General features: G+C 49.0%; 7 protein-coding genes across 7 annotated transcripts; 4 read left to right on the top strand and 3 right to left on the bottom strand.

The window, feature by feature from the left end:
• Positions 1-723: 723 nt before the first annotated feature.
• BDV37DRAFT_284478 (FAD/FMN-containing protein) lies at positions 724-2,809 on the top strand (the record flags this gene model as incomplete). Its single annotated transcript, XM_032087506.1, has 8 exons — positions 724-1,075; positions 1,149-1,257; positions 1,312-1,463; positions 1,520-1,654; positions 1,707-1,819; positions 1,887-2,343; positions 2,406-2,616; positions 2,674-2,809. The coding sequence occupies 8 exons, from the start codon at positions 724-726 to the stop codon at positions 2,807-2,809; spliced, it is 1,665 nt and encodes a 554-aa protein (XP_031939990.1).
• Positions 2,810-5,882: 3,073 nt separating this feature from the next.
• On the bottom strand, positions 5,883-6,849 carry BDV37DRAFT_284477 (ankyrin repeat domain-containing protein; the record flags this gene model as incomplete). The annotated part of the gene is made up of 3 exons (XM_032087505.1): positions 5,883-6,334; positions 6,393-6,734; positions 6,786-6,849. The coding sequence occupies 3 exons, from the start codon at positions 6,847-6,849 to the stop codon at positions 5,883-5,885; spliced, it is 858 nt and encodes a 285-aa protein (XP_031939989.1).
• A 3,279-nt stretch (positions 6,850-10,128) lies between these two features.
• Positions 10,129-11,046, top strand: BDV37DRAFT_252108 (AhpD-like protein). The gene is made up of 2 exons (XM_032082381.1): positions 10,129-10,641; positions 10,715-11,046. Exons 1-2 carry the CDS (start codon positions 10,428-10,430, stop codon positions 10,939-10,941), a joined length of 441 nt encoding a protein of 146 aa, XP_031939988.1. The 5' UTR covers positions 10,129-10,427; the 3' UTR covers positions 10,942-11,046.
• Positions 11,047-11,468: 422 nt separating this feature from the next.
• On the bottom strand, positions 11,469-13,418 carry BDV37DRAFT_295093 (FAD-NAD(P)-binding-domain-containing protein; the record flags this gene model as incomplete). The annotated part of the gene is made up of 1 exon (XM_032089783.1): positions 11,469-13,418. One exon carries the CDS (start codon positions 13,416-13,418, stop codon positions 11,469-11,471), a length of 1,950 nt encoding a protein of 649 aa, XP_031939987.1.
• Positions 13,419-16,121: 2,703 nt separating this feature from the next.
• On the top strand, positions 16,122-19,795 carry BDV37DRAFT_272675 (MFS transporter/fungal specific transcription factor domain-containing protein; the record flags this gene model as incomplete). Its single annotated transcript, XM_032084916.1, has 5 exons — positions 16,122-16,429; positions 16,488-17,474; positions 17,530-17,661; positions 17,716-17,904; positions 18,286-19,795. The coding sequence occupies 5 exons, from the start codon at positions 16,122-16,124 to the stop codon at positions 19,793-19,795; spliced, it is 3,126 nt and encodes a 1,041-aa protein (XP_031939986.1).
• Positions 19,796-21,764: 1,969 nt separating this feature from the next.
• Positions 21,765-22,600, top strand: BDV37DRAFT_295089 (glutathione S-transferase family protein). The gene has a single exon (XM_032089782.1). The coding sequence runs from the start codon at positions 21,826-21,828 to the stop codon at positions 22,510-22,512; it is 687 nt and encodes a 228-aa protein (XP_031939985.1). The 5' UTR covers positions 21,765-21,825; the 3' UTR covers positions 22,513-22,600.
• A 264-nt stretch (positions 22,601-22,864) lies between these two features.
• BDV37DRAFT_154614 (cytochrome P450) lies at positions 22,865-24,857 on the bottom strand. The gene is made up of 4 exons (XM_032079043.1): positions 24,323-24,857; positions 23,610-24,267; positions 23,290-23,556; positions 22,865-23,235 (listed from the first exon to the last, which is right to left on the bottom strand). Exons 1-4 carry the CDS (start codon positions 24,767-24,769, stop codon positions 23,075-23,077), a joined length of 1,533 nt encoding a protein of 510 aa, XP_031939984.1. The 5' UTR covers positions 24,770-24,857; the 3' UTR covers positions 22,865-23,074.
• Between the last annotated feature and the right edge of the window lie 542 nt (positions 24,858-25,399).

Raw genomic sequence — 25,399 nt, 5'->3', positions numbered from 1 at the left:
TACTATGCATATATTAAACGGGGTTCAAAATTTCTGGGATTCTGCCACCGCCTCTTGAACCTCGTTTAGGTTTTTCCGGATTCCGTGTTGAGCACCGCCAAGCTTTTTTTGAACCTCGTTCAACTGTGTGCCCCTACAGACTAGCCAATAGGAATCCCGTACATGCTTATATAATACCATTTTGATGACACTAAACTACATGTAGTAAACCCGTAATGTGACCTCGGTAAGGCAACAAGGCAGCGCCGGGACCAATCGCACAGCCCTAACGATAGCCTCACTGCCATCTTGTAGCAGCCTTGGCATATTTTCCCCGTTTGGCGTTGTTGTGCTGAGGATACGATTTAATTGCGTCATATAGGATACAGGGCTGATGATAGCGATGCACTGGCTTGAGGCTTCCACGATTGTCTCGCTCGTTCGGGCAACGTAGCCAAGAAATGCCAGTATCTTCGGAGCTGCTCGTATTCGGTTCAACCACTGATCTGCACGGCATCTCCATAATAACCAGCTTTTAAAATACCAGATCAGGCAAGTCTCGTATTCCTATATCCTGGTAGCTATTCAGAATCGGCTATAAATATGATTGCAAGGTCATCTTGCAATGTGTGTTACTGCGACAAGACCTTCAAGTTGACAATTGATGATTATATATATTTATTCTCTCCCTCTTCTGCACTCATATATCCTCCAATACTCGTTGAAGAAAAGTAATAAACACTCATGCTCCAACATCTTCTCACAGCCGTCGGCATCCTCTCTATCGCAACCGATGCACAAACGCAGCCCCGGCGCAGATGCGCCTACGGAGACGACTGCTGGCCAGATATTCAAACATGGAACGACTTCAACGCCACCGTTGGCGGAAGACTGATTCGCTCCGTACCATCCGCAGCAGTGTGCCATACGGAGCGGTACAATGCAGACAAATGTACCGTGGCCAAGGAAAGTTGGCTGGATAGTTTCTGGCGGACAAACCAAACAGGGGCATATTCTGCTACGGTATGGGAAATGGGAAAGACCGGACAGTGTTTCATTAATGCATCCGTTAGCGCCCCGTGTGACCAAGGCAGAGGTAGAGTCATCGTCAAGTCCTTCTTAACAAGTCTTTATTCTAGGCTGCTAACACATGGCTTGTGTCACTTTAGTTCCGTATTATATGGTTCGTGCGGCGAGTGTGGAGGATATCCAGGCCTCTGTGAAATTTGCAAGCGAGAAGGATCTCTTGCTCGTGACGAAGAATACTGGACATGATCAGTATGAGCCTTCTGGAATATAATATGTGGCTTTCGCTAATAACGCTCACCACAGCCTTGGTCGTTCAAGCGGAAAGGGTTCGTTTGGAATCTGGACCCATAATCTGAAGGGCATCGAATTCCACGATTCGTTCGTACCACAGGATGCACCAGCTAATGCTACTGGTATACCTGCGGTAACATTACAGGCGGGTGAGCAATGGTTCGGTAAGTCAAATATTGGGCCTGGCCGCGTGAGACTGCACGCTAACTTGGCACTGTAGATGTATACGAAGCCGCCGCCAAAAAAGGCGTGTTGGTCGTTGGAGGCTCAGCGCGCACAGTGGGTGCTGCTGGAGGCTATGTGCTTGGGGGTGGCCATTCGCCCTTTGCGCATTATTATGGCCTTGCCGCAGATAGTAAGTTGGAGGATATCCATTGGTGATTGTACGTAAACTAATGGCAATGCAGACCTTCTGGAAGTGTCCATTGTTTCCGCTGATGGTGGGCACCGGGTGCTTAATGCCTATACAGACCCGGAGTATTTCTGGGCCATCCGAGGAGGAGGTGGAAGTGCCTGGGGGGTGAGTCACCCTGGACAGCTTAAATCAAAGGTAAACGTAAGACCAGACTAACAGCTATGGGTGTCAGGTTGTCACGTCGGTCACATACAAAACTCATCCAGTCCCACAGAACCTCATAATTGGACTAGTCCAACTCAACGCAACGAATACATCCAGCATGAAACGTGTCATAGCTGAATCGGTCAAGCTGCTGCCAGCTATCACAGAAGCGGGCTACATAGGATATGGGGCGATAGAAAATGGTTTTGCTGCCATCATGCTTAAGCCGAACAGCACAATTGCAGATTTCAACCAAACATTTGCTCCATTCTTCAATCTGTCTCGGCTTCCGGGGATCCAAGGAGGGGTCACTGCATATCCATCAACTTGGGACGGATACGTAAAAGCCTTCCTTCGAGATCCTAACATTGGGACCAATATTCAGGATACATCCCGGCTATTGACAACTGAGGTGATACAAGAAAAGGCGGAACAGTTGGCAGAGTTCATAGTAGATAACAAGCAAGGAGCAGGGTTTAATTTCAGTAAGTCCTCCAATATTCCTAAGGCCGCTGTTCATCGTGCTCATTCCTCGTCACCTCTTTAGTTGGAAAGGTCAACAATGGCGAGCGCGATCACACCGCTGTCCATGATGTCTGGAAACACAGCCACGGCCTCCTGAGCGTGTCGGTGGACTGGGCAGATACAGCCACGGACAGCGAAAAACAGGAGAAGCGGCACCAGGCGGTGCAGCTGAGCAAACAACTTACAGAGATAGTCGGCGCAGAGGGAGGGACGTATGTGAATGAAGCCAATCCGTGAGTATACACAGCTCGTATTGAATATTGAACAGAAGTGTCTCACAGACTTTCCAGATACGAACCTGACTGGCAAAATGTGTTTTGGGGAAGGAAGTATGACCGGCTGCTGGCCATCAAGCAACGAGTGGATCCTACACAGTTGTTTGTATGTAATCGCTGTGTCGGCACCGATATCGTGATCCAGCCATAAGGCCTGCGCCGGTGTTCCACCAACTACGATGTAGAGGGCCAGCCATGGCAATACAAAGCTCGCTCTTCATCTTAAGAGTGCTCCGGATCATGCAAAGAAAGATTAGGACTCATAGATGTGGGTTATCAAATTATAGTGGATCTAGCTAAATTTTACTACCGCATACTGATAACGAATCGTGATCATCCGGGCTACCTCTTATCGTACTCCGAGTATACCGGCATCAGGGATATAGGCCCACTTGTATATAGCTTATCAGGAACCCAAATCCACTGGCTATCATGATGATTACGCCAAGCGCCTCGGCCGGTGGATCCAGATAGACTTGATATATATGTATTTGTTGAATTGGGTTCCAGTCTATCATCAATGCAAGCTATGAGACGTGGCTCAGATGTAGAACGCGCGATCGGGTGAGGGATTAAAGGCAATGACTGCCGTGGGTCTATCTAGAGAAGAAGGTCGAGATTTATCGATAGCATAAACTCAGGCGGCGAAGTGACCATCCTTGAGAGGCAGTGTTGAAAGGTACGATAGTAGGGACGCTTGTTTTCACTAGCATTATGATAAAATTGTACGAGATGCATTGCACTACGGCACATCGGCATGAAACAGGGCTTTACATTGGGGTTACCCATAATTTCTCATCCTCTAAAGCCATAGCCTACTCCCTTATAATACAAGGCCATTGGGACGGATTGATGCTTATCCATTATTCTATAAGCCCAAGGCAATCGATGACTAACATGCTTTACTGTTCGCTACATGCACGGGGGAAAGATAGGAGAAGCAACGAGAGCGTACGTCAAAGTCCAACAGATAGCGACATATAGGTGGACTTTATCGAAGGGCCAATTTCAATAAACTGTGCCAGACGCATATGAACTAAATGATTGTCGCAAAGCCTAACCGTGAAACAATCTGGGCGATATTTATTACTGCTCAAAGCTTTGAGTTACTGTGAGCCTGTAACTCGGATGAGAGTTTGACGGTCTCGAATCTCGATGCCTAAGCTGGTACACAACCCCGGAAGGAGAATTTGGGGCATCGTTAAAAACCCTGATCTTACAAGGGGGTTGGAAACATGGTATAATAGATGTGACTTCGGTAGGATCCGTGACACAGGGTTGACCTAGCCTTCACACCATAAAATCTATTTCGTGGGCATGCTGCCCGAATGGACTACTTACCATGTCCAGACATCTTCTGGATGGGCCCCAGAAGAACTCTACCGCACTTGTATCTCTGTCACTGAGGTATCGCGTGGTAGAGTGCGTCACACCCAACTTGTGACAGCCTAATTGCATACTTGAGTAGTCATCAGTAAACTTCTAGACCAACTCGGGAACGTGATAGACACGGAAACTAGGCACTCTGTCGGAGGACGAGTCAATGCCTCCTCATTGTCCAAGCAGCCTCGGCCAATGTCTCCCGAGAGATCCCGCCAGTATGTGTCCATTCGAATGTCTCATCGTCCCGAGCCACATGGGCCAATTAAAGCACTACAGCGGTTATGTGAGCCTTACAAACGCGCGCCGGGTGGATCCAGAAGTCTTACAAAATTGCCAGCGTACGTATCATTGGCAGCTAGCACGCATATTGGCAAAGACACAAATAGAGAACGGACACATTGGCCATCAAAATCTCTCATTGGCCGGCCAATCTTATTGACATATGTAGAATGAATCAGGGAAGATTGATAATGCCAGAGCGCATAGACCTGCAGTTCATTACCATTTCCAGGGATAATACGCGATCCCTCTTAGAGATGAATGGACAGCCCCTCGTATTCAGTAGACTTGTCATCATGTCTTTCACAGAGAGTGGAGATGATGCTCGTATGGGCGGCGTATGTGGTCCACCGTGGTACTTCTGCTAGAGCTCTTCCAGTCTAGAACACTTTGCAGGATGGAGCAAGCCGCCTTGGCAGTGGCACTGATACCCCAATTACATTCCAGAGATTTATTAATCCCTTCCAGACTTTCTTCAGCACGTAGAGAACTAGCTCGCTAAGCGATTACATATACCTGAATCAAATATCTGCAGGAATGGAATCCTTGAAATTACCAGAGCAGGCTTTGATTTGCCCCTCTCTACCCAATCCCAGCGCCAAGTTCGAAATCTTTTTCTTTCCCCTTTCCATGTGCTTCTGTAATCTGATCTTTACTCACGGCCAATGGGATCAGATACCTAGGCTATGTTATGTACCATGAAACATTAATGGTTGCTGAGACCCCATGTTCTTCAATATCCAAGGTCTATTCCATAATAGGTGTACTGGTACAGGTGTCTGCATAATATCCTGCAGCTTGCTATATGCAACCTTGAGATGTGGAATCTACGTGATGTGAGGAACTTACCGACACGTTTCCGAGATAGAGCCGAACAGATCTTATTGCGGGCACTTTCATAGGTTCTTCAGCCCCCCGAACAAATTGTTTATAACGAGGTTTTATGATACATGCTGGGTGACCATCCGATTGCGAGATCGACCCAAGTGGGCCTAACCGGTGATCGAGACAGCGATCACACCCAATAGATCATAGTGCTCAGAGGGGAAGGTCGGAAGATATATATCTATTCCAGGTGCTCTTCCGGATATCTCATATTACTAGTGCTTATACGACTCCACAATTGCATTGTCAACTATTTTTGATGGAATACTGAAACCGAACTTCGGCCAAGCCAGTATTTTAATTACCGAGTTATGTTCATAACTACGGAAATTGATGAAGCCCTGCAAGTATACCAATACAATGGGGGTTGTTATACTCCCAATACCCAGTGCTTAACCGTCAATTACTTTTTTGGCTGGCTGAGGATGGTAAAATATTAGACCAATAAAGCAAACCTCGGCCTAACCGCCAAGGCAAGGGGCAAGTTCGGCTCATTCATTACATTTTGCGATATCTAAAATATTTCGTAGTGTGAAGAAGTACATACATGACGCCTCCAACCGAGTGCTCCCTTAGTTTAATCGGGTAGCTCCAATTCAAAAGCCTCCGATTCGAGCTTGCACTTAGTGTCTCAATGCTCCTTTCCGCCGAGACCTTCATGCCAGATCCTTCATATTTTAATCCCCACCTGACTGCAGCAAGACCCGTAAGCAGTTCTCATCGCCGGCCTCCGCAGCGTAATGCAACGGTAGCCAGCCTGCCGCGTCAACAGCGCTCGGATCTGCGCCATGCCGTAGTAGCTCACGTACTATGACATGGTGGCCGCTTCGGACCGCCGTATGAAGCACGGTGGACCCCTCTCCGTCAATGGCGTTAGGATCGGCGCTGCCGTCAAGCAGAAGGCGCACAGCTGTGAGATGTCCGCGGCTAACGGAAATATGGAGGGGAGTTGTCCAGGTTCTAGGTCCGACCCCACTACTGAGGACCGTCTCAGGATTTTGATAGTAGCCTATCGGCTGGGTGGGCATGTTGGCAGCGCACATGTCGGTGGACCTGGGGTCACTATGGGGTACTGATTGTGGTTTGGCACCAGCATGACAATTGCCACAAACGCTGGAAAGAGTGTTGACTACAAGGTACCATCAGGCTGGATTCTTGAATAGCAGAATTGCGGTACAGAGACTTACATTTGTCTGAGCTGGCCTGGAATGTCGTGCCCACGGTGAAATGGGACAGCCCCAATGGCTGCTGTTGGTCCAGCGACACCATAGCAGGTGCCAGGTCCAAGTGGCTATATTCGGTGTCGTGCGGCGAGAATACCACATCGGAAAAGAAATTCTCTGCTGACAGGTGATCAATGTTGTAATCCAAGCCTGGGCCAAGAAAGGCCGAGAACGGTAGGCATTCTTGGCTATTGTTTCCTGGACATTTGCCACTCTTGTTCACTGCCTGTCCTGCTTGGCTACTTTGCTCAGGTAGTGATTCGTCGCTGTTCGCTTGCCGTGGCCTCCTCATTTTCGCATTCTCACCTATTCCAAGTTAGCTGGATGGGTGCAGAGGAGGTACGGTATACGCCATACGATGTTTCCGCTGTGCTAATCTATTCCTTTCCCTGCGTCGTTCAAGTGCGAGTCTCTCTTCCATGATGGATATGTTATGCGTGGAATGGCTAGCTGATCGCATCCTCATTCAGTATTGACTATTCGATCCTTAATGCTTAAAAAATAATAGATGCCAGATGGGACCTTGAACCTTAATATATGGCTAAGCTATTGTCAGCGTGGCGACTAGATCCTTGATCTACCGGGCCGGAAATGGAATCACGGACGGTAAGGATTGGCAATTGCTCAAACAATCACAATATGCTGCGCTAGTGACGCGAGAAATCCTATTTGCTTGACTTGGCAGGGCCTCTCTCGGCCATGGTTGCTTGGGCATATGCCCACCACTTAGCCTTCATCAGACATCTTAATACTGCAGGCGTCCGGGAAAAAAGGAGAACTTGGGGACCACGACATAGCTGTGCCGAACTTAGTATGGTCCTAGGAAAGAAGCCTTAAAACTACATTCTAAAGACAGCTTGTGCTAAGTTATTCCACACTCTTGAAACATGGGAGGCCTAGGGTTTCTACATGGGGGTGTTTTCTAGAATCTGCCTCGGTATCGCCGCCTCGTCATAAATGGGTTACGCAACGTGGATGGCTTGAAAACCTCCGTGCTGTAGGAACTCTACGTAGCATAATAATTAGCAAATGCCGTTAGGTGATGAACATGAATGGCGTCTGAAGAAGTCTTCATTGGTGCGAAATTGGCTAAGATGTGCTTCGACTGGATATTGATTGAGCAGAGTCCATACTGGGATTTTAGAGGTTAATTAAATTGAACTCGGAGAAGGGTTTCATTGGCGCCGAGACGCAAAACCAACTACGAGACTAAGCCATATTATATATAGTGTGCATGAATGCTACCTTGAATCAACTGTTTTTGTTACCTAACAACAATAATTCTAATTGGCCAGGGGATTACCGATGCCAGCTCTACGTGTATAAACCGCAACTGTGCCAATTACTGTTCATGAGGGGAATTAGGGCATTTGTCAAAGCAGTGAAGGATTCTGAAGGAATCCCAGCTTGGGTATCTCGAAAACTTTGAATTTATTATTCGGAAAGCTGCCGAGACAAAACGGCGGTCGACATTCGACTTTTTCTCAATTATTGAATTTTCCCAAATATGTATTCTAGAGTGTATGTCAAAGCATTTACCGAGCAAGGACCCTTAAGCCGCCTGCGAACGCCTGTATGGACCCTGTACGCCACTGACAAGGAATCAAGATTCGAAAAATAAGCTTAGATAAGGAAACTTACAATCTATGTTACAGTAGTGCTGCTCATTGTCTCTAGAAGGCGACCATTCGAACTTTCCAATCTAACGCGCACAGCGCTCATCCCACAATAGTTGAATAATGATATAAGTGGGATCTTTGGGTAACGACTGGAATTCTATGTTTAAGCAATGTCAAGAAGCACACGAGAAATTCGCGGCACAATATGCGTTATTTCCACTCGTAGTTATCCTATAGAAGACTATACTTCCACAAAGCTTGTTATTGGCTTGAACGGCTCTACGCTTCCTACCCTAGATCGTTGGTCTGCAATCCGGTGTGAAGCTGTGTGTTCTGATCCCTTTAATAGCTGCCTTTTGGTCTAGTCTGTGTAGCAGAGGCACATGGTAGTATGTGAACTTGCTTGCAGGGATGCTTATGGTGGTTTCCTACCGTTCCATCTACTGTGTCCGTTGCTGTTTGTTTCCAATGGTATCCTTTCTTGATTCCCGTTCGAGGGATGAACTATTGTGTTAGTACTTGCTTTCCATGCGTTCTTTATCTGATTTCTGATTTCTGGTCCACTAAACTCCACCCTGCTTATCATGATCCTTCTACTAGCAGGTAGGTGTAAGGGCTAACAATGGCTTGGCAAAGTCTTGGTCCGGATGTCGCGTTAGGCTTGGCATGAAATCCTGTTCTGCAGACGTCGTTCCCATAGCGTAACAATCCTCGCCTATCTCCTCTGACATTCGACGAGTCCCGAAAGTGTGATAATAGCGATGTGGTCTGGATAAGTCGAATGGTGGGTCTCCGTTGCTGAAGCCCAAGTATCGCCCATGATCTCCACTACATTTGCGTTGGCTCGGCCTTGTTCGGTTCAGATTCTGGTACGGTCGTCAGGGTGACCAACGATGGATTGTGAAGGGGGTGTGGTGAAGGAGCGCGCAGTGGCTCGAATTCCACGGAAATTGATAAAATCGAGCTAGCGTTTAGACGCAGCAATGCGTTCATTCTGTTGCTTCCTATGTACTGGAAGATAGTTCAAACACATGTCGGTTGCAAAGATGGTTGACCTCGCGATCGTTCCTTGACATTTCTTTCCAAGCGGCCTGGTATCATCCCTGTCATGCTTTTTTGATCTTCTGTACTAGTCACCACAAGCTGGAGGTTGCAGCATAGTTGCTGCTGCCACCAGGGATCCAGACGAATGACGTGTAATTGCATGTTTTGAAAGTCTATACTGTGCAACGATCTGTACAGAGTTAGACAGTGCTTGGACTTTAGGTGATATACGTCGTCGTAATGATAACCCAAGGTAATGCTGAATGACACCGCGGGATATCTTCTGCGAAGCCCCGCTTGAAGTTTTGATTTCTGGTAATTTGCGTGTCCGGCACTTCATTTCGCTGTGAAGCATTGTCAATCTGTCGCCTTGGGAATTCGTCCTTTCTGAGATCCTGAGGGCATACCCACATATCATTGGTACAACCCTAAATAAGTGACATTGGCACAGATGCCCAGGGTATGTACTAATCACATTGAGCACACATTCTTGCAGCCATGGAAGAAGTCGGAAGAAGGAATTCGTATAATCGAAAAAGGATTCGTGGCTGGTCTTTCGGTAACTCAATATTGTGGATATATGTAGGATATATACTTCCCCTTCGGCCAGTCATGTCGAAGCTTAGATACTATGCTGAATTGTCATGGTGCACGAACCGAAATTATGTTTGGACTGTTCAATTGTAGTCAAGCGCAGTCAAGCTCTCGCGGGCTGCTATAGAGAAGAAATGAAAGGCCCATGAATATGTGTCAAGGGCATGTGGATTCAACACGCCTATTGTACATCTCTCCTAAGGGTTCCATGGCGAGCCTCAGGTATCAAGAAGTCCTACCAGAGGCCAAGACTATGCCCGAATAAGCAGGCGGGAGGAACTGTCACCAGGTTCGGCAAAATTGCGGGAGCTGCGGGACGCCGCGGACAAGCCTCCGGGTCGGAGCGGTTATTGCGGGCCGAGAAAACAAAGACCCACAGCATGTGTCAAGGACCGGTGACATTCGTAACACAAATACGCTGACACTCGTTTTATGTTTGAGACTTTGAGTTCAGGATGCGTTGCAGGTGGATCTGTTGCCTCTTAGCGCGATGACTGCAGACTGTGGATCTCGGTGACAGGGTCCAGCCGTGGCTGGACTCACGAGGCTGCTGAAGAATCCCCACGTGAAGCAGTTATGAGGCCATATTTGGCGCTTCAGCCTGCCCTCGGTGTGAGGAGCGTGGTTCAACGGCTCTAAACTTATCAATCGAGTTCTACGACAGCATTCAGACACCTGTCTTTGCTCTGCCGAGCTAGATCCCTGTTTTTATTTCTTTTCATACCTATTCCAAGTTTGCACTATGGCCACTCATCCGAAAATTGACGAGTTGCACCGCGAGCTCCTCGAAGAGGGGCTCAAGATGCGCCGTGCCGTCCTCGGCCACGAGTATGTCGACCGAGCGTGGAACAACGCTACGCCATTTACGCGGCCAGGACAGCAGCTCATCACGGAGTACGCATGGGGCAACGTGTGGCAGCGCCCCGGTCTGGACAGGAAACAGCGCAGTCTTTTAAGTAAGTGAAGTCTCTTTGTTATTTTCCCCTATAATCGGCGGATAGTGCATGGCAACGATTGACTGGCATGTAGCAATTGGCATTATTATTGCACAAAAGGCGTGGCTAGAACTGGCGCTACACACTCGCGGCGCGATCAACAATGGTGTCTCAGAACTGGAAATTAGAGAGGCTGTGTTGCACTCAACAGTGTACTGTGGCACACCTGCTGGTGTCGAGGCGATGATGGTGACAGAAAGGACGATTAATGAAATGATCGAGAAGGGTGAATATACGCGACCTGAGGAAACCGGGCTTTAAGTTAGAGGACTGGGAATCGAATCCATCCTCACAACATGAGGAATCTTATCTTGTATGATTGTCACGAAATAGATAGCTTCTACCATTTGATCATATTTTCGAAGCTTCCAGTAACATTTTCGCTCCGAGCCTTTTTTTCTGCCATTACAATATGTGCGGTCAATTGGATCCTACTCAGAGCATACGGCAGGCCCTCTCCCTTTATCGTGCTCATATTTTTATACGTAAACGTCACCATGAAGGCGAAGTTGAGATTCGATCTACCAAAGGGTAATCTTAACGGAACAATATGAGGAACAAGGGAGGGGAGCAAAGAAAATGGGATACGTAAAATTAGAGGATTGATGAGCAGACCCGTTGGACAATAAGAGTACCAAGCCTTAGAAGGTTGAAGTACTAAAGGTATAGCGATGGATATCTGGGTGAAACAAGAGAAGGCTATTGCAATAAAAATTACATTCAAATTGATTTCTACCATACGCCGGGAATCTAATCACAAATTGCAACCACAAACTAACATTTTTGACTCAAACTCCAACTTCCAGAACAGTAACCTCCGAAACTTCAACATTTGGCCACGCCTTGACCTCCGTCGGGCGCTCCGCAACTGTAATTTCACTCACTGCCGCAGAAAGTGCAGCACGAGCCACCGCATCGGTGTCTGACAAGGTAACCGAGTTCACACCCGGCCTTGCTCCAGCGGCAGTGACCCAGTGGACACCTTCGGTGGGGACACCAACGGCGAACCGCCTTGCATGCGGACGGCCTTGGGAGTCGATAACACGGTACGGGCTAAGGGTGATATCGAGACCTCCGGTCTCGTAGCCGTCGACAGTGTGAGGACGGCACTGGCCCGTCTTCAGCAGATGGGAGAGAAGCTCGTCGGCAGTATCCCTCAGGCTAGGTTCCGGCAGACGCGCCTCGACGAGGGTGGTGACGCGGACCTTCAATCCGGGCACTTCGGGAGAGAACACCGTCCAAGCTCCGTCCTCCGCACGGGCCTGTGGTTGTGGGCCGAGAACATCAAGAATGCCGGCCTCGATCAGGGCAATCATCTGCTCAATACGCTGACGAGGGGGTCCGATGGACAGGAAGGCATTCAGTGGTGTGTACCAACGGTCCAAGTGGTCCCGGTGGGAGAGACCGGAAAGGCCGGCATGGTCCACAATGAGTCGCAACTCGTTGCGCAGATCACGCATCACGTCGAGTGCCGCCTTCAGAGGTCCGTTGACATTTCCGAGAGCGGCCTCTTTGGCATCCTCCCGGAGGTACTCCAGCATCCAGTCCCGCCAGGTACCCGCTGTAAAGGTGCGTTCGCCGTATGGTCGGGAAATACGGTCCCAAGACCATCGGTTCTCCTCAGTGATGCCGAAGTCGGTAAGCACCTGAGCCTCTTCAGGGCTCTTGTGTTCCGTTGCGAGGAAGCGATCCCTGAAGTCGACGAGCTCGAATCCGTGTTGTCTTAACAAGGCCTCATAGTACACTGTTTCCACCTCCTTTGAGACAAGCGGCCAAATCTCCTTCAGAAAGTTAGGTGCATTGCCGGAGTCGGCGCGCTGGCGGAAGCCATCAATCACCTCCTCCGTGAAGATGAGTGGCATGTGGCGGCCGTATGCACCCTTGGCATTGTCACCGCGCGCTTGATACGGAATTCCGCGGCGTGAGCCGGCATACATACGGGGCTCCCTTCCTGAGGGGTGGTAGCGCAATCCACTGGGTGTACGAGTGAAACGACCGCCACGACCTGTCGTCAACAGAGCCATGTAATCGAAGAAATTGAGGCCGAGACCGCGCAGAAAGACTGGCTCGCCAGGCTTGACGGAGGACAGGTCAACATCGGCCGGATTGGATGGAGTGATGTGACGCAGGCCATTCTGGTTCGCATATGCAGTAAGCTGCTGTAGCTGTGCATCCGCGACTAGCGGTAGATGGCCCTGTGCGAGAACCACCGCAGAGAGTCCGGATAAAGTGCGGCCTGTAGAGAGGGTGAGGGTCTGGCGGCCATCCGGCGCGTCATCAAGGCTAACACCGCGGGCAGCGTGAACCTCGACGTCAACCCCAGCTGGGGCCTTGCGAACGACCTCACGGAAGACCCATTCCAGATAATGGCCGTACTGCGCGCGGGTTGGGTATTCGTCGGGGCCCAGCCCGAGATTAGCATCGGTTGCCCATTCATACAGACTTGGTCCCTCGCGAATCGGTCCCGAGCAAACCACACTATTGTCAGTGTACAAGGTCACTTGGGAAGTGACCGTGTTCATCAATAGCTCTGACGACTGGGCGGTGCGCCAGACACGGCCTGCTCCCGGCGGCGATGGGTCGACGACGTGAACGGTTAGTCGCGCACCAGGCGCGAGAAATTCCGTTGCAGAAGCACAGAGACGCTCCAGTGCACTAGTTCCACGCGGTCCCATGCCGACAATGGCGACGTGGGCATGAGTGGTCCCAGAGGGCGTGGCTGGAATGGTGTACCTCATGGTGAAAGACTTTTTGGGTTTTGATGAGAATTTTTGAGTTAACTTTTATGAAGAATGACCGCTTAGGAATTGAAATTGCGCTGCTGAAGAAGACTGTTCAGGGTATCTATTTTCTTGATTTGCTTTTGTGGATTGATGGTTTTAGATGTTGTTTGGGGTATTCGACTCTTGATGGCTACTGTTTATATATACAATCCGTCGCTGTAATAATTGCCATGCATCTCGACATGCGATTGAGTCTGGACCACAGCAATGCCATACACCCTGTCGCCAGCCCAGCCATAGTCCGTGGTGCATTCTTCGCAATTTCACCCTCATGCACGATTCCACTTCTGTGATTTGACATTGCGCCGCTAAAAGCATCACCCAAAGATCAGCTTGAAGCAATCTAAAGCTAAAGAATTGTGACAATGCAGCCGTCATAATTGGCATGCACTGTCAAAAGTTACATACTAGATAGATTTACTGGTGGGTCCGGGTGACAAAGAATCACAGATATCTATAAGATAAGGCTGATTTAGAGTCTCCAGTTGAGTTGAGTACATCACAGCGGGTATGGCTGCGGAAGGAGGTCGCCAAGCTATGACATTGCATAGAGACTATGACAGTGCATAGCGTGACAATATGTGAAACAATGCCAGTGCAGATCCTTTGCAGCCGGTGGTCTTCAGTGCCTTTCAACAGAATGGATGGTGGCTGCAGCGGTATGCAGATATCCTTGGCAGACACGAGCCAAGTCATCCTTGAAAAACCGTTGTGCATAACATTAGTTTATTAATTACGCCAACGACCCACTCGTGCAGCTGGGATAATTCTTCGTATGACGCTGAATAAGACCTAATCCGTTCTAGTCTCTCGTAACAGCTCCCTACTCCGGATGCAGCTTGCGCATCTGCATTCCAGCCCTAGCACGGCCTTTTGCCACTAGTAACTTATACCGTCTTCACGATAGCCTACTTTCTCCAATAGTTTCCTATTGGGTCCTTTTCCTTTTTAGCGACTTTGCGTCTGTCTTTGCTTGCTTTTATTTTCTTTTGTGCTTTACTCTTTCCAAGTTTCTCATCATATGGGGACTCTAGTTGCCCACCCTGCATTGACTGCTTGGTGGATCTCTTAACATAGCATCCTACCAATGATGTTATCAAACCTGTTTCATTGTTGGTAAGTGCCTGATCCAGATGGCAGCGAGTCTCGACCGCACAATCCGTCTGTGATTGCGTCAGAATCTCCTAGATAGAGCCAATTTGTGATTAATCCCCGCCAAGCTCCGTTTGTCCGAGCCCCAAGATGTCCCATTGAGAGAATAGTAGGTTTCAAGAGAGGTACAGCGTTGTATGAATGCACAGCGTCGGTTTTCTATGTTGTTGTCTTCTGGTCGCTAGACGGTACGGCTTGTAATAGATTCACTCGTCCTTGATAACAGTACCATTACTATGAACTAAATCTTCATTATGAATCCTACCTCCAGTTGACTTATTTTTCATGCAGATGTGTAGATATCTATATGTGGACATACTCCGGATTTGCCTCGTCGCAATTATCCTACATTACCTAAAGTCCAAATCTACTAGTGACTCGGATATTTGACTTAAATATAATCATATCCCTGCCACGCATTCATCAACCTACACCCAACGAGATGGCCCCAGGGGTCAATGTGTGCGGCAGCATATCTATCTTTTGTATAGTCAAATCCAGAGATTTGAGAGTTTATGTTTATAGTAGGTTTTCATTTGCCTAGAATACAAGCAAGCAAACACAGGCCCAAACACTTTCTGCCCATGTAGGAGCTGCAGCAGAAGAATTATCGTTACGAATAACGTCTGATGGTTCGATCGTGAAATTGATTAAGCCATTCATGATTCACCTCGTGTGGGGTACGTTACAGTTTACTTGATACTTCAGTCAGTGAGTATTGTTCGGGTACCTCTGATAATTTCCTTATATATCAGCTGAAGGCTCGATGTCCACTCCTCGGGCAGGAAAGCCTGACTGTTACCTTTCTGAGCTTGAATATCGACCAACATATCTTACGGGATCAATATGCATCGCAAAGACCCGTATATTGCAAGAGCACATGAAAGGATCGCTCAAAGCTTGACCATCTAGCCGGCAAATTCCGATTAGAAGTCAAACACTCGCTTCCAACGCCGGGATGGAGATTACTCCAGTGATCAGCAAAGATTATTATCATAAAACTGCCATATCACCGCACCAGCTCCCACAGTGGCTCCTACGCTTGAGTCCAAGCTACGATGTGGTTTGTTGAGTGTGCGTATAGACATCCAACGGCAAATGCTCCAACTACTGCGTCTTGGGAAGCAGTTTTCATCGAGATCATCGGTTACTGCGGAGATCCAGGAAGAGAATCGTGCCGAGGCCATTTTGCTTATGATCGACCAGGGCGACCAAAGACGACAGCGAATCCCAATGTCCGCAATACCCGATACCTCCGCGGCGTTAGCTTCACGCCTGGAACTCGACGGCAGGTGTTTATAGGGGCCAGGCAGTTGTAGAAAATATTATAGTATGATGCCTTTTGCCCTATGGCTCGTTCATCTTACCGTCACCACTGCCTTGGTCTCTGTTTGGCTTTACGTCACTTTATGCTCTTGATTTGACACACAAGAAAAGAGTCAATATCTGACGGCGTAAATACTCCCGGGGGAGTGGTTTACAGTGCAGCCACCATTACCACAGAAAATGAGTCTCCCACTGTGGAGCGAGAGCAGTGAGAGGGGCTCTCAGACAGATCACACTGTCGAAATAAGCGACATCGAGGCGCAGGTATACTGCACACCAACGCTGGTAACCCGTGATCAGAGTCCCAGAATAACTGACAACGTGACCCAGAGTAATATCTCCGAAAAGAGGTCGGAGCCAAGTTTATCTTTGTCAATGGGAGAAGGGAAAGCGATCCCTCCACTATTACCAGACGAAGATGAATATATCGTCACGTTTGACGGCCCGGACGATCCGGAACATCCTTTCAACTGGAGTCTCACCGTGAAGTACGTCGATCTCCTAATCCTTTGATATGTAAGCTAATCCTAGCTTTCATTAATATAGACTCTACACCTCAGTTATGGTATGTTTTGGAACATTCATTTCATCGTTTGCGAGCGCGGTGTTTGCTCCAGGAACTGCTGGCGTGGCTGAGGCGTTTGGGGTAAGTAGCGAGGTCGGGATTCTTGGGACGACTCTATTCGTTCTCGGGTTTGCATCCGGCCCAATGATTTGGGCACCGTCTTCCGAGTTGATAGGAAGGCGATTGCCCCTGACCGTGGGCATGTTCGGTGTGGCGGTGTTCAGCATTGCCTCTGCCGTCGCGAAAGATATCCAGACTGTTATCATCTGTCGCTTCTTTGCTGGGCTATTCGGGGCCAGTCAGCTGTCGGTGGTTCCAGCCGTACTCTCGGACCTTTTTAATAATATCCACCGTGGGCCTGCTATCACCGTTTACTCACTCGCAGTGTTTGTTGGCCCCTTCAGTGGCCCGTTCATTGGCGGGTTCATATCATCCAGCTTTCTTGGCTGGCGATGGACACTCTATATTCCTGCTTTCATGGGCTTCGCATGTTGCAGCGTATTTGTACTCTTCCTAAAAGAAACCTATGCTCCGTGCCTTCTCATCCCAAAGGCGGAAGCACTCCGGCAACAGACCTCCAACTGGGGAATTCACGCTAAACAAGAGGTGGTAAAAGTTGACTTCCAGGAGTTGGTGGAAAAGTACTTCACGCGGCCATTACGAATGTTGATCACCGAGCCGATTATCTTGGTTGTCTCCCTCTACATGTCCTTTATCTACGGACTTGTGTACGCCCTGCTGGTAGCCTATCCCTACGTATTCGAGTCAGTCTATGGGATGAATCCTGGACTGAGCGGCCTCACCTTCTTTGGTCTTATTATTGGCCAAGTGCTAGCGTGCGGCTTTGTTCTCTCACAGCAGTCCATCTATGTGAAGAAATTAATCGCGAACAAAAACGTTCCCGTCCCCGAATGGCGGTTACCACCCGCTATTATTGGTGCCCCAATTTTCACGGTGGGAGTATTCTGGTGAGTACGATCGCAAGGAGATTTGGAAACGACACCCATCTGACATGCAAATTAGGTTCAGTTGGACGGGCTTTACGTCGACAATCCATTGGCTTGCGCCCACTGCCTCGGGCGTTCTGATCGGGTTTGGTATCCTGTGTATCTTCCTTCCCTGTTTCAACTACCTGGTCGATTCCTACCTTCCGCTGTAAGTAATCAGGAAGTATGCTGTCAGATCTGGACGTACTGACCCGGTCAACAGCGCTGCATCCACCGTTGCTGCGAATATCATTCTCCGGTCTAGTGTCGCCGCCGGGTTTCCCCTGTTTGCCAAGCAGATGTTCAAGAATCTCGGGGTGCAGTGGGCGGGCACCCTGATCGGATGTTTGGCGGCGATCATGATTCCAATCCCGGTGGTGTTTAAGAAGTATGGGCCGCGGCTGAGGGGCAAGTCGAAACTCATGCCATGAGGGTGTACGTACATGTATTTGTTGCATGGGATAGAGATTCGAAGCCAGTTCATAGACATCAGTCACATCACATGCCATACGAGATGCTTAGTCAGGCGATAGGGCTCACTATAAGAGACTCACATAAGAAGGAATAAGAATAGCCGCTCCCGCCCGCCGTTTCTGCCGCCTTCCGTCCCCCCCGCCATCGCTTTTTAACCCTGTCGGTCTGCCTTATCGCGCCACTCCTCCCTCCCAATGCAGACGACTATGTCTGGCAATTCTGCCCCTTTAAAGCGCAAACGATCACGGTTTGCTTGCGAACCGTGTCGCGAACGGAAAAGAAAATGCAATGGAGAGTCCCCCTGTTCGACCTGCAGCAGCTGGGGGTATGACTGTTACTACCAAAATGAGCGTCGCATGAAGCCAAAAGCCACCGGGATGATGGGAGATCTCCCTGCCATGCATGGGCCGAGTCCTGAGCATGCGGGCTCCTACACCGAGTCATTGGAGGCGAACTCAGGAGCGGCATTTGTGAGAAAGATCGGTCTCAAGATGGACCCGGCAAACGCGCCCAAGCTGAACCTCTTCGGCTGGAACGTGGGTAGACGCAATCCACCGTCCGGTTTAGCGACTGGTACAGTCCTAGCTGTACCCATTGTCGATATTCTCTCGCTGAACCATATGAAGACCCTGGCGAATATCTACTTTGCCAAGGTAGATCCGTGCTATGGCTTCATCGATTCAGCAATCTTCTTTCGCCGCTTGGAGGCCCGCTGGCAGTCGTCTGCAGAGGGCGATTCGTTTGACGGCGTGCTCGCGGGGATTGGCGCTCTGGGGGCACTCTTCTCTGAGATCACTATCAACATTACCGAAGCCCATCTGGTGGAACTGACTCGCTCCATAACGGATACCCACATTGGGTCTGCAGCCCCATCCATAGAACTGGTGACTGCGTGGGCACTCCGGGTGATCTACATGCGCATGACAGCCCCACCATATCCGACCTGGATTGCAAGCTCCACCTTGATGCATCTTATCGAAGCCTCGAAACTTCACCAGAGCTCCTCGTGCGACTCCCTTGATCTCGATACTCGGCAACGGCTGATTGGAGTCGCCCAACATTTGAATCTCTGGATCTCGTACGACCTGGGTCTCTCTCGGGTTTCCTTCCCCCACGAGCCGGTAGCACTGCCCTCGCCAAGGCCAGGCGATGCCACGGTAGAATTGCTCGGTCTCTTGCCCCTTTCCACCAGCCTGGGCCCGGAGAATCGACGACAGGACGAAGAGATCGAGGAGTTCTTGCTGCAGACATTAAGCCGTAACCACACGCAGCCACCATCGATTCTCGCTCAATGTAACCTGGTCCTCTGTCTTCTCCGGCGCTTACATATGAGAAACCTCATGACCTCTCCAGCTACGATGGAGCGGGTTGTGGAACAACTGAAGCGAAGCCTCGGTGCCGCCCGTCGCATGGCTTCGGATTGCTCTCCATGGCAACATGTGGCCAATGTGCCGTTTCAGATGATCAGCATCCTCCTGGAGATGGACACAAGTGCTGCATTAGAGCTTTTGCCGGAAGCGATGCAAACCTTGAAACTAGTTTCTACCACCTACGATACCGAAGCCATGAGGGAGGCGTACGGTACTGCCCGTCTCCTCATTCTCCTCTACCAGCGCCGGCGGCGTTCGGATACCAAGTTGCTCAGCGGGCTATTGGAAGATCATCACGAGCCGACTACCACCGAGTCACCGGTTCAGCCCATGCTCCCCACATCTGACGAAGTATCCTGGCTGGAAGGATTGGTCGCGGACGTACCGAGTTTACACGGCCTCGACTTTAGTCAATTTTTACAGCTCTCGCCGAACACCCCGGGAATGTGGGGTCGATAGAACAACGATACTATCCATCCCCCGTACCATACTCAATTCTTTGCGAGCCGTACAGCTGGTACCTCCGATCGCAGGCTATTCTTGTTCTGATGCAAATGAGCCCGATACCTGGTGTATTACACGAAGCGAGATTGGTTAATTCATGGACTCCACAACTTTGAAGACGCCTAATGAAATAGCACGCACGCAGCTGTCCTCAGGAGCTATAGTAATACCAAAACCGAAGGCGCCAGAGACTCTATCCGTGAGCTATTACCGACCTTCATCGCTCCATCGCCGTCGGTATCCACGCCGCTCTCTATCGTTCCAGGTACAGCACCAGCTGTTGTATCAGACGTCAACAAATGTGACGGTAATCATAACGAGCAATCGCGTATTTAATCCTTTTTCTCTCATATCGATACCAGAAAAGCGCACCATCACATCAGTTCTACTGGAAATCTACAGTATGCAATATACCCTGAATATATTTAACCGCACGTCATAGAAATAGTGTACTGCTTGAAACTAAATAGATCATATACCGTACTCAGCGATTCATTTACAAGTATCCACCTTGACTATACAACTTCAAACGATGATAGTTTGAATAAGACTCGTTATAGACGGAACCTTAATGATACAATATCCTAGATGCACCCACTATTCAACCGGTGCCTGCAGACCACGGACCCAGTCTTATCCTGTGTACATGACCTGATGTTCTAGATTCAACATACCTCATTAAGAAAGAAACAAGAGAATTCAGACTCCACAGAAAAGTGCCATGACTTGTTGATCAGAGGAGAGGCCGGGCGACACCACGCAGGGTCGGAGCGCGCCACCATTGCAGGTGGCACACCGGTCATCGTGGGCCTTCGCGATGCCATATTCTTGCAACAAACAAGCTGCTAACTGATAATCAAACGTGGTTGGTCTCAAAGTATCGACTCTTGGGGGTCTAAGGCCCAGTTAATCTCCCGCACACTCACAGGAGCACATATGCCCTACTTAGATTGTTATTGACATGAGCGAAACGTCCATGGCCTTGTTCTGTCGTCCCCTTGAAGGTCCTATAGGCCCATGCGAAAATACACAGTACATCACTTAGGGCTAATCTCCCTGGCTGCCACAGGGGGGCAGAAGAAAAGTGGACAGTCTTATGTCCGGTTCTTAAGTCCGCGCATGAATTGACGATAAACTGGCCGATACCCATCTTCTGTCCGAGACAACTCGACATTATTTTCTTATGCTTGCAGATCTCTGTATATAAATACATGCTATACATGGACACAAGATCCCTCTCTTATTCCTTTTGGGTTCACTTTACGGTCGGTAAGCTTGCATTAAACACACCTCATCGAACACACATTATATCCTGGTAGATGTCCTCTATCAGCCCGGCTTTTCGACAGGTCCTAGATGAGTATGGTCTCAATGTTTGGTACTTTACTACATGTCACACAAGACTAGTCTTGAGGTTGGTAAGTATCGTTAGTTTCAGTAGTACTGGAACCGTGCATCATGCTTCCACATAAGATGACGCATTTTACTGTAAGAGTAGGCTATATTGAAAGCCATGTATAAGGTTGTGTATAATCCTCAAGACATTTGATCCTCTACCGAGCAGGGCACTCGAGAGACTCAAACCTCATGCCAAGCAAAAGTGACGATAATGTTAACCCAGAGGTCGGTTTATTGCTTGACACATGTCCGATCGGCGGGTTAGGTCATTTCTTTCCGAACAATTCTTGATGATCAGAAAAACATCATTGGGTCCAGCATCAAAACAGTTCTCTGAGACAACGATGAGCTACAGCCGAGATGTTAGTATGGTCCAGGCTTCGTTGTCAATACTCCACTATGAGCCAGAAACGAAACGGAGTTAAATTACTTAAAGCCGAACTCGGTCTTCGAGATGACCTTTGCACGAACGAATTTATAGATATATTATTCCCGGGATATACTGTAAACCCTCTTCCTTTCATCGTACTGTCAACCATCTACGATATGACAATATTCTCATCCATCTCCAGCTCTCGCACATCATCATGGATTCCACTTTGACGCTATACGATGCCCCAGCTCCAAACCCCTACGTTGTCCGGCTCTTTATCCTAGAACGTGGCGGCCTCGACATCAACGTCAACCCAATTGATATAATGAAGCTCGAGAACCGAAGACTAGAATATCGCACCAAGGTGAACCCCCGCGGCGAACTCCCCGCCCTGCGCGTCGGCAACGACGTTACCCTCACCGAAATCACGGCAATCTGCGAGTACCTCGACGAAATAGCCAAAGGAGGGAAGTCACTTTTCGGAGAAACCGCCCTCGAGCGCGCTGAGACGCGAATGTGGCTCCGACGAATGTATCTGGAGATCGCGCAGCCGTTGATCGCGTGGTTCCGCAACGACCCTGCCACCATTGACTTCTACAAGGGCAACCGTATCCCGTGTCCTGAGGCCCGGGTTACCCAGAAAGTGGTGATCAATCAATTCTTGAATCTGCTTGATGATCAGCTCGAGGGGAAGACGTATCTGTGCGGGGATCGGTTCTCGGCCGCTGATATCCATTTCTATGGGTTGATGAAGCAGATGGTCGAGCAGGTTGCCCCGTGGGTGCTTTCTCCGGGGCGATTGAATGTGGAGGCGTACTGGAAGAGAATGGGGGAGAGGGAGAAGAGCAAGGCTGCTGTGGCTCCGTTTGGTAGTCGGGTTACCTTGGCTGAATATGCGTAGTCAACGATATATATACGGCGACAGACGTAGATCTACAGCAATCCGGATGAATAGGCTATTTTTATGTATTGTTGAACTGATACCGAACTGACTGAAGGTCGTATATTGGATCGAATATTTTGAGTTCAGTATTGTCAAAAGTATTGCAATATAGGAAGACAGGTCAGTGCATGGAGAGACCTTATTTAAGCTCCACACTGGGACCGTCAGACTATCCCAAATATCAAAAAGCTGGGTTTGAAGTCAATGGCAGAGAACCTCTACAGTTATTCAAAATTGATTGCTTCGTCATTCTAGAATGAATGGAATTGTGACCTAGCACGCATAACCTCGGCTCTCAAATAATCAAATTCAGTACATTATCTCATGGCCTCCTCGTCCGACAACCCATCATTAAATAACCTGCTCATTCATCCCAGTCGCAGAGTTCTTCAATTTAGTACAAGCGCTAGGAATATCCAACAGGCATAATCAATATGATTCAATTATTGGTATTAATATGGCCCAAACAGCCATCGTGCAGCACTCAACGCAAAGGAATCTTACTACCCATTTGAGCTACTCAAACAGGGTGCATACGGATCTTGACTCCCCGACCATGCGACATGGTAAGGTTGTTCTCTATGACAGGCTCCACCAAGAGCGGATCAGCATTTTCCACTGCATCAAAGTGTTGCATCAGTCGGACCAACGTATAGCTCGCTTCGGTGAGGGCATATTGTTCTATTGAAGAGTTACTCTTATGGTCTAGTCCTTGGGAGAATGCGTTCAACTTACGACCCAAGCAGATCCGCGGACCGCCATTGAACGGAAGATACTCCCAGCCATGGCGGCCGTCCTCCTCCCATCGTTCGGGTCGGAAAGTCGCGGCATCATCTCCGTAGTAGTCGGTTCGTCGATGCATGGAAAAGACACTGTAAATCACAACCTCGCCCTTCGCGACAAACACGGGTGATTGTCTGTCGGGCCCACCCCCAACAGGAAGAGTGGTGTTTTTCATGGCGACGCGGGAGTTTAATGGTACCGGTGGCAGCAGACGAAGGACTGTTCTCCTTAGCCGTCATGTAATATCACGCATTGATGGTAGAGAAATTTACCTTCATTCAGGACATGTCGTAGGTAAGGGATATCCTTCAGCTTCGAATGCGTAATCTCTTCGCGAGGATTCTGGCTATCTCCAAACGTCTCAATGACCACACGGCGAAGTTTATTCCAGACGTGGGGATGCCGCGACAGGAAGAAGAAAGCCGAGCTCAGCAGGCTAGCTGTAGTATCTCGACCCGCCAGAAGAATATTAAGCATGTTGTCCCGAAGAACCTTTGGGCTGTCAGTCTCTTCCGCGAGCGCTTCAGCGAAAATAAACCGTTTATTGTCCTTTTTCTCTGGGTGTCTCCTTTTATCAAGCGCTAGTCGCACATAATGATCAACAACCTCGTGCACACGCTTATTCGCCTCGCGGAACTCTTTCGGGTTAATCATCCAGTAGAGATCCACTGCTCTGGCCCGCGCACTTAGCCACTTCTGTGATGTATTGAACGCCTCTGCAAAGCCTTCGCTGTCTTTCACTGAAGAGTTGACAAGACAGTCCGAACCCTGTGAATCCATGGAACCGACTGACTCTCCAAAGAGAAAGTGCGTAGCTGAGTCAAGGGTCAGGAGGTAGAAAAGAGGCTGGATATCAAAGTCCAAGCCACCCTTGGGGATCAACCCAATCAGCCGGGTAACATGATCATGGAGAAGGTTCAAATCAGCGACCTGTGGCAAGGTTACCAGACTACCCTAATGTATTCACCAACAAAGCTATTCACACCTGCTCTCGGGCAAATTGCGGTCGGAGAAGTCCTCGTGCATGAGACCAGCCAGCGCCATCAAGGGTGAAAATGCCATCCCCAAGAAGGGGAGCAAACTGTTCATGTCTGGTTCCTAGAGCGAAGTCATTGAATTGTGCAGCCAGAAGTGCCTTGACATTCTCAGGGTCGATGGTTGTGGTCACTCGTTGTCCTAGAATAATCTGCTGTAACGTGTTTCCATTGCTACCGTACTGGTCCGCGAAGTACTCGATCCAACGCTTGCTTTCGGCAGCCTTCTTCATTCGAATATAATTTGCAACACCAAAGAATCCGGAATCTGCCTGTGGTGGGAGCTGGCAGTTATGAGCCTTGGCATATTTGCGCTGGTCATAACGTTGCTGAATGGACCGGAAAATGAAGTACCCGATGTACAGGGCAGCTAGTGCGGGCACCACAATCCCCAGCATGATGTGGACGAGGATATCTTGGATTTGTTAAAGGTGTTATAAAGGACGTATGGTGTGGTGGAAAGGGAGATATACCCGAAGGTCTCTGTGGAAATGATGGAGGGTCACGAGCTATGACTTATGTAATATGTAATAGCATAGAACGGGTCAGTGACCTGATCCGGCCAGGAACTGGCAGTTTCGTGTTAGCGTGGCTTCAGGGATGTGGTTGTGAGACAGCTCACATTGCGAAGCGCGAGGTGGCGAGAATGGAATCCACAATGGTGCCCTTTGCAGGAGATCAACCATTAGTAGCTTGCGTAATATAATGCCGACCAGCCTGCCTGCATGGGAACAGTCCTGGCTTTGCATGACCAGCTGTTAAGCTGTTTAGAAGGTGCCTGGCCCCACGGAAACGAGGTCTTTGCACGGAGACTCTGTTTATACTTCCTAGGAAACAAATGAATAGAGACCAAAGGAACCAGGCCTAAAACGCGTCTTCAACCGCCTTGAATATGCGAGTAAGATATAGCCGACATGTGGGTCTGATAACTAGCTTTAGAGATCGTGAACAACTCGAAGAGCAGAACAACCCACTTATTGCGCAAGGTGGAGACATGGACTATAAAGCATTGATGAAGAGGGCGAAGT

The sequence above is a fragment of the Aspergillus pseudonomiae genome (genome assembly GCF_009193645.1).
Source record: "Aspergillus pseudonomiae strain CBS 119388 unplaced genomic scaffold BDV37scaffold_48, whole genome shotgun sequence".
NCBI lineage: Eukaryota > Fungi > Ascomycota > Eurotiomycetes > Eurotiales > Aspergillaceae > Aspergillus > Aspergillus pseudonomiae.
Note: the sequence above shows the minus strand (reverse complement) of the source record. Positions and strands in the feature narration are given on the sequence as shown.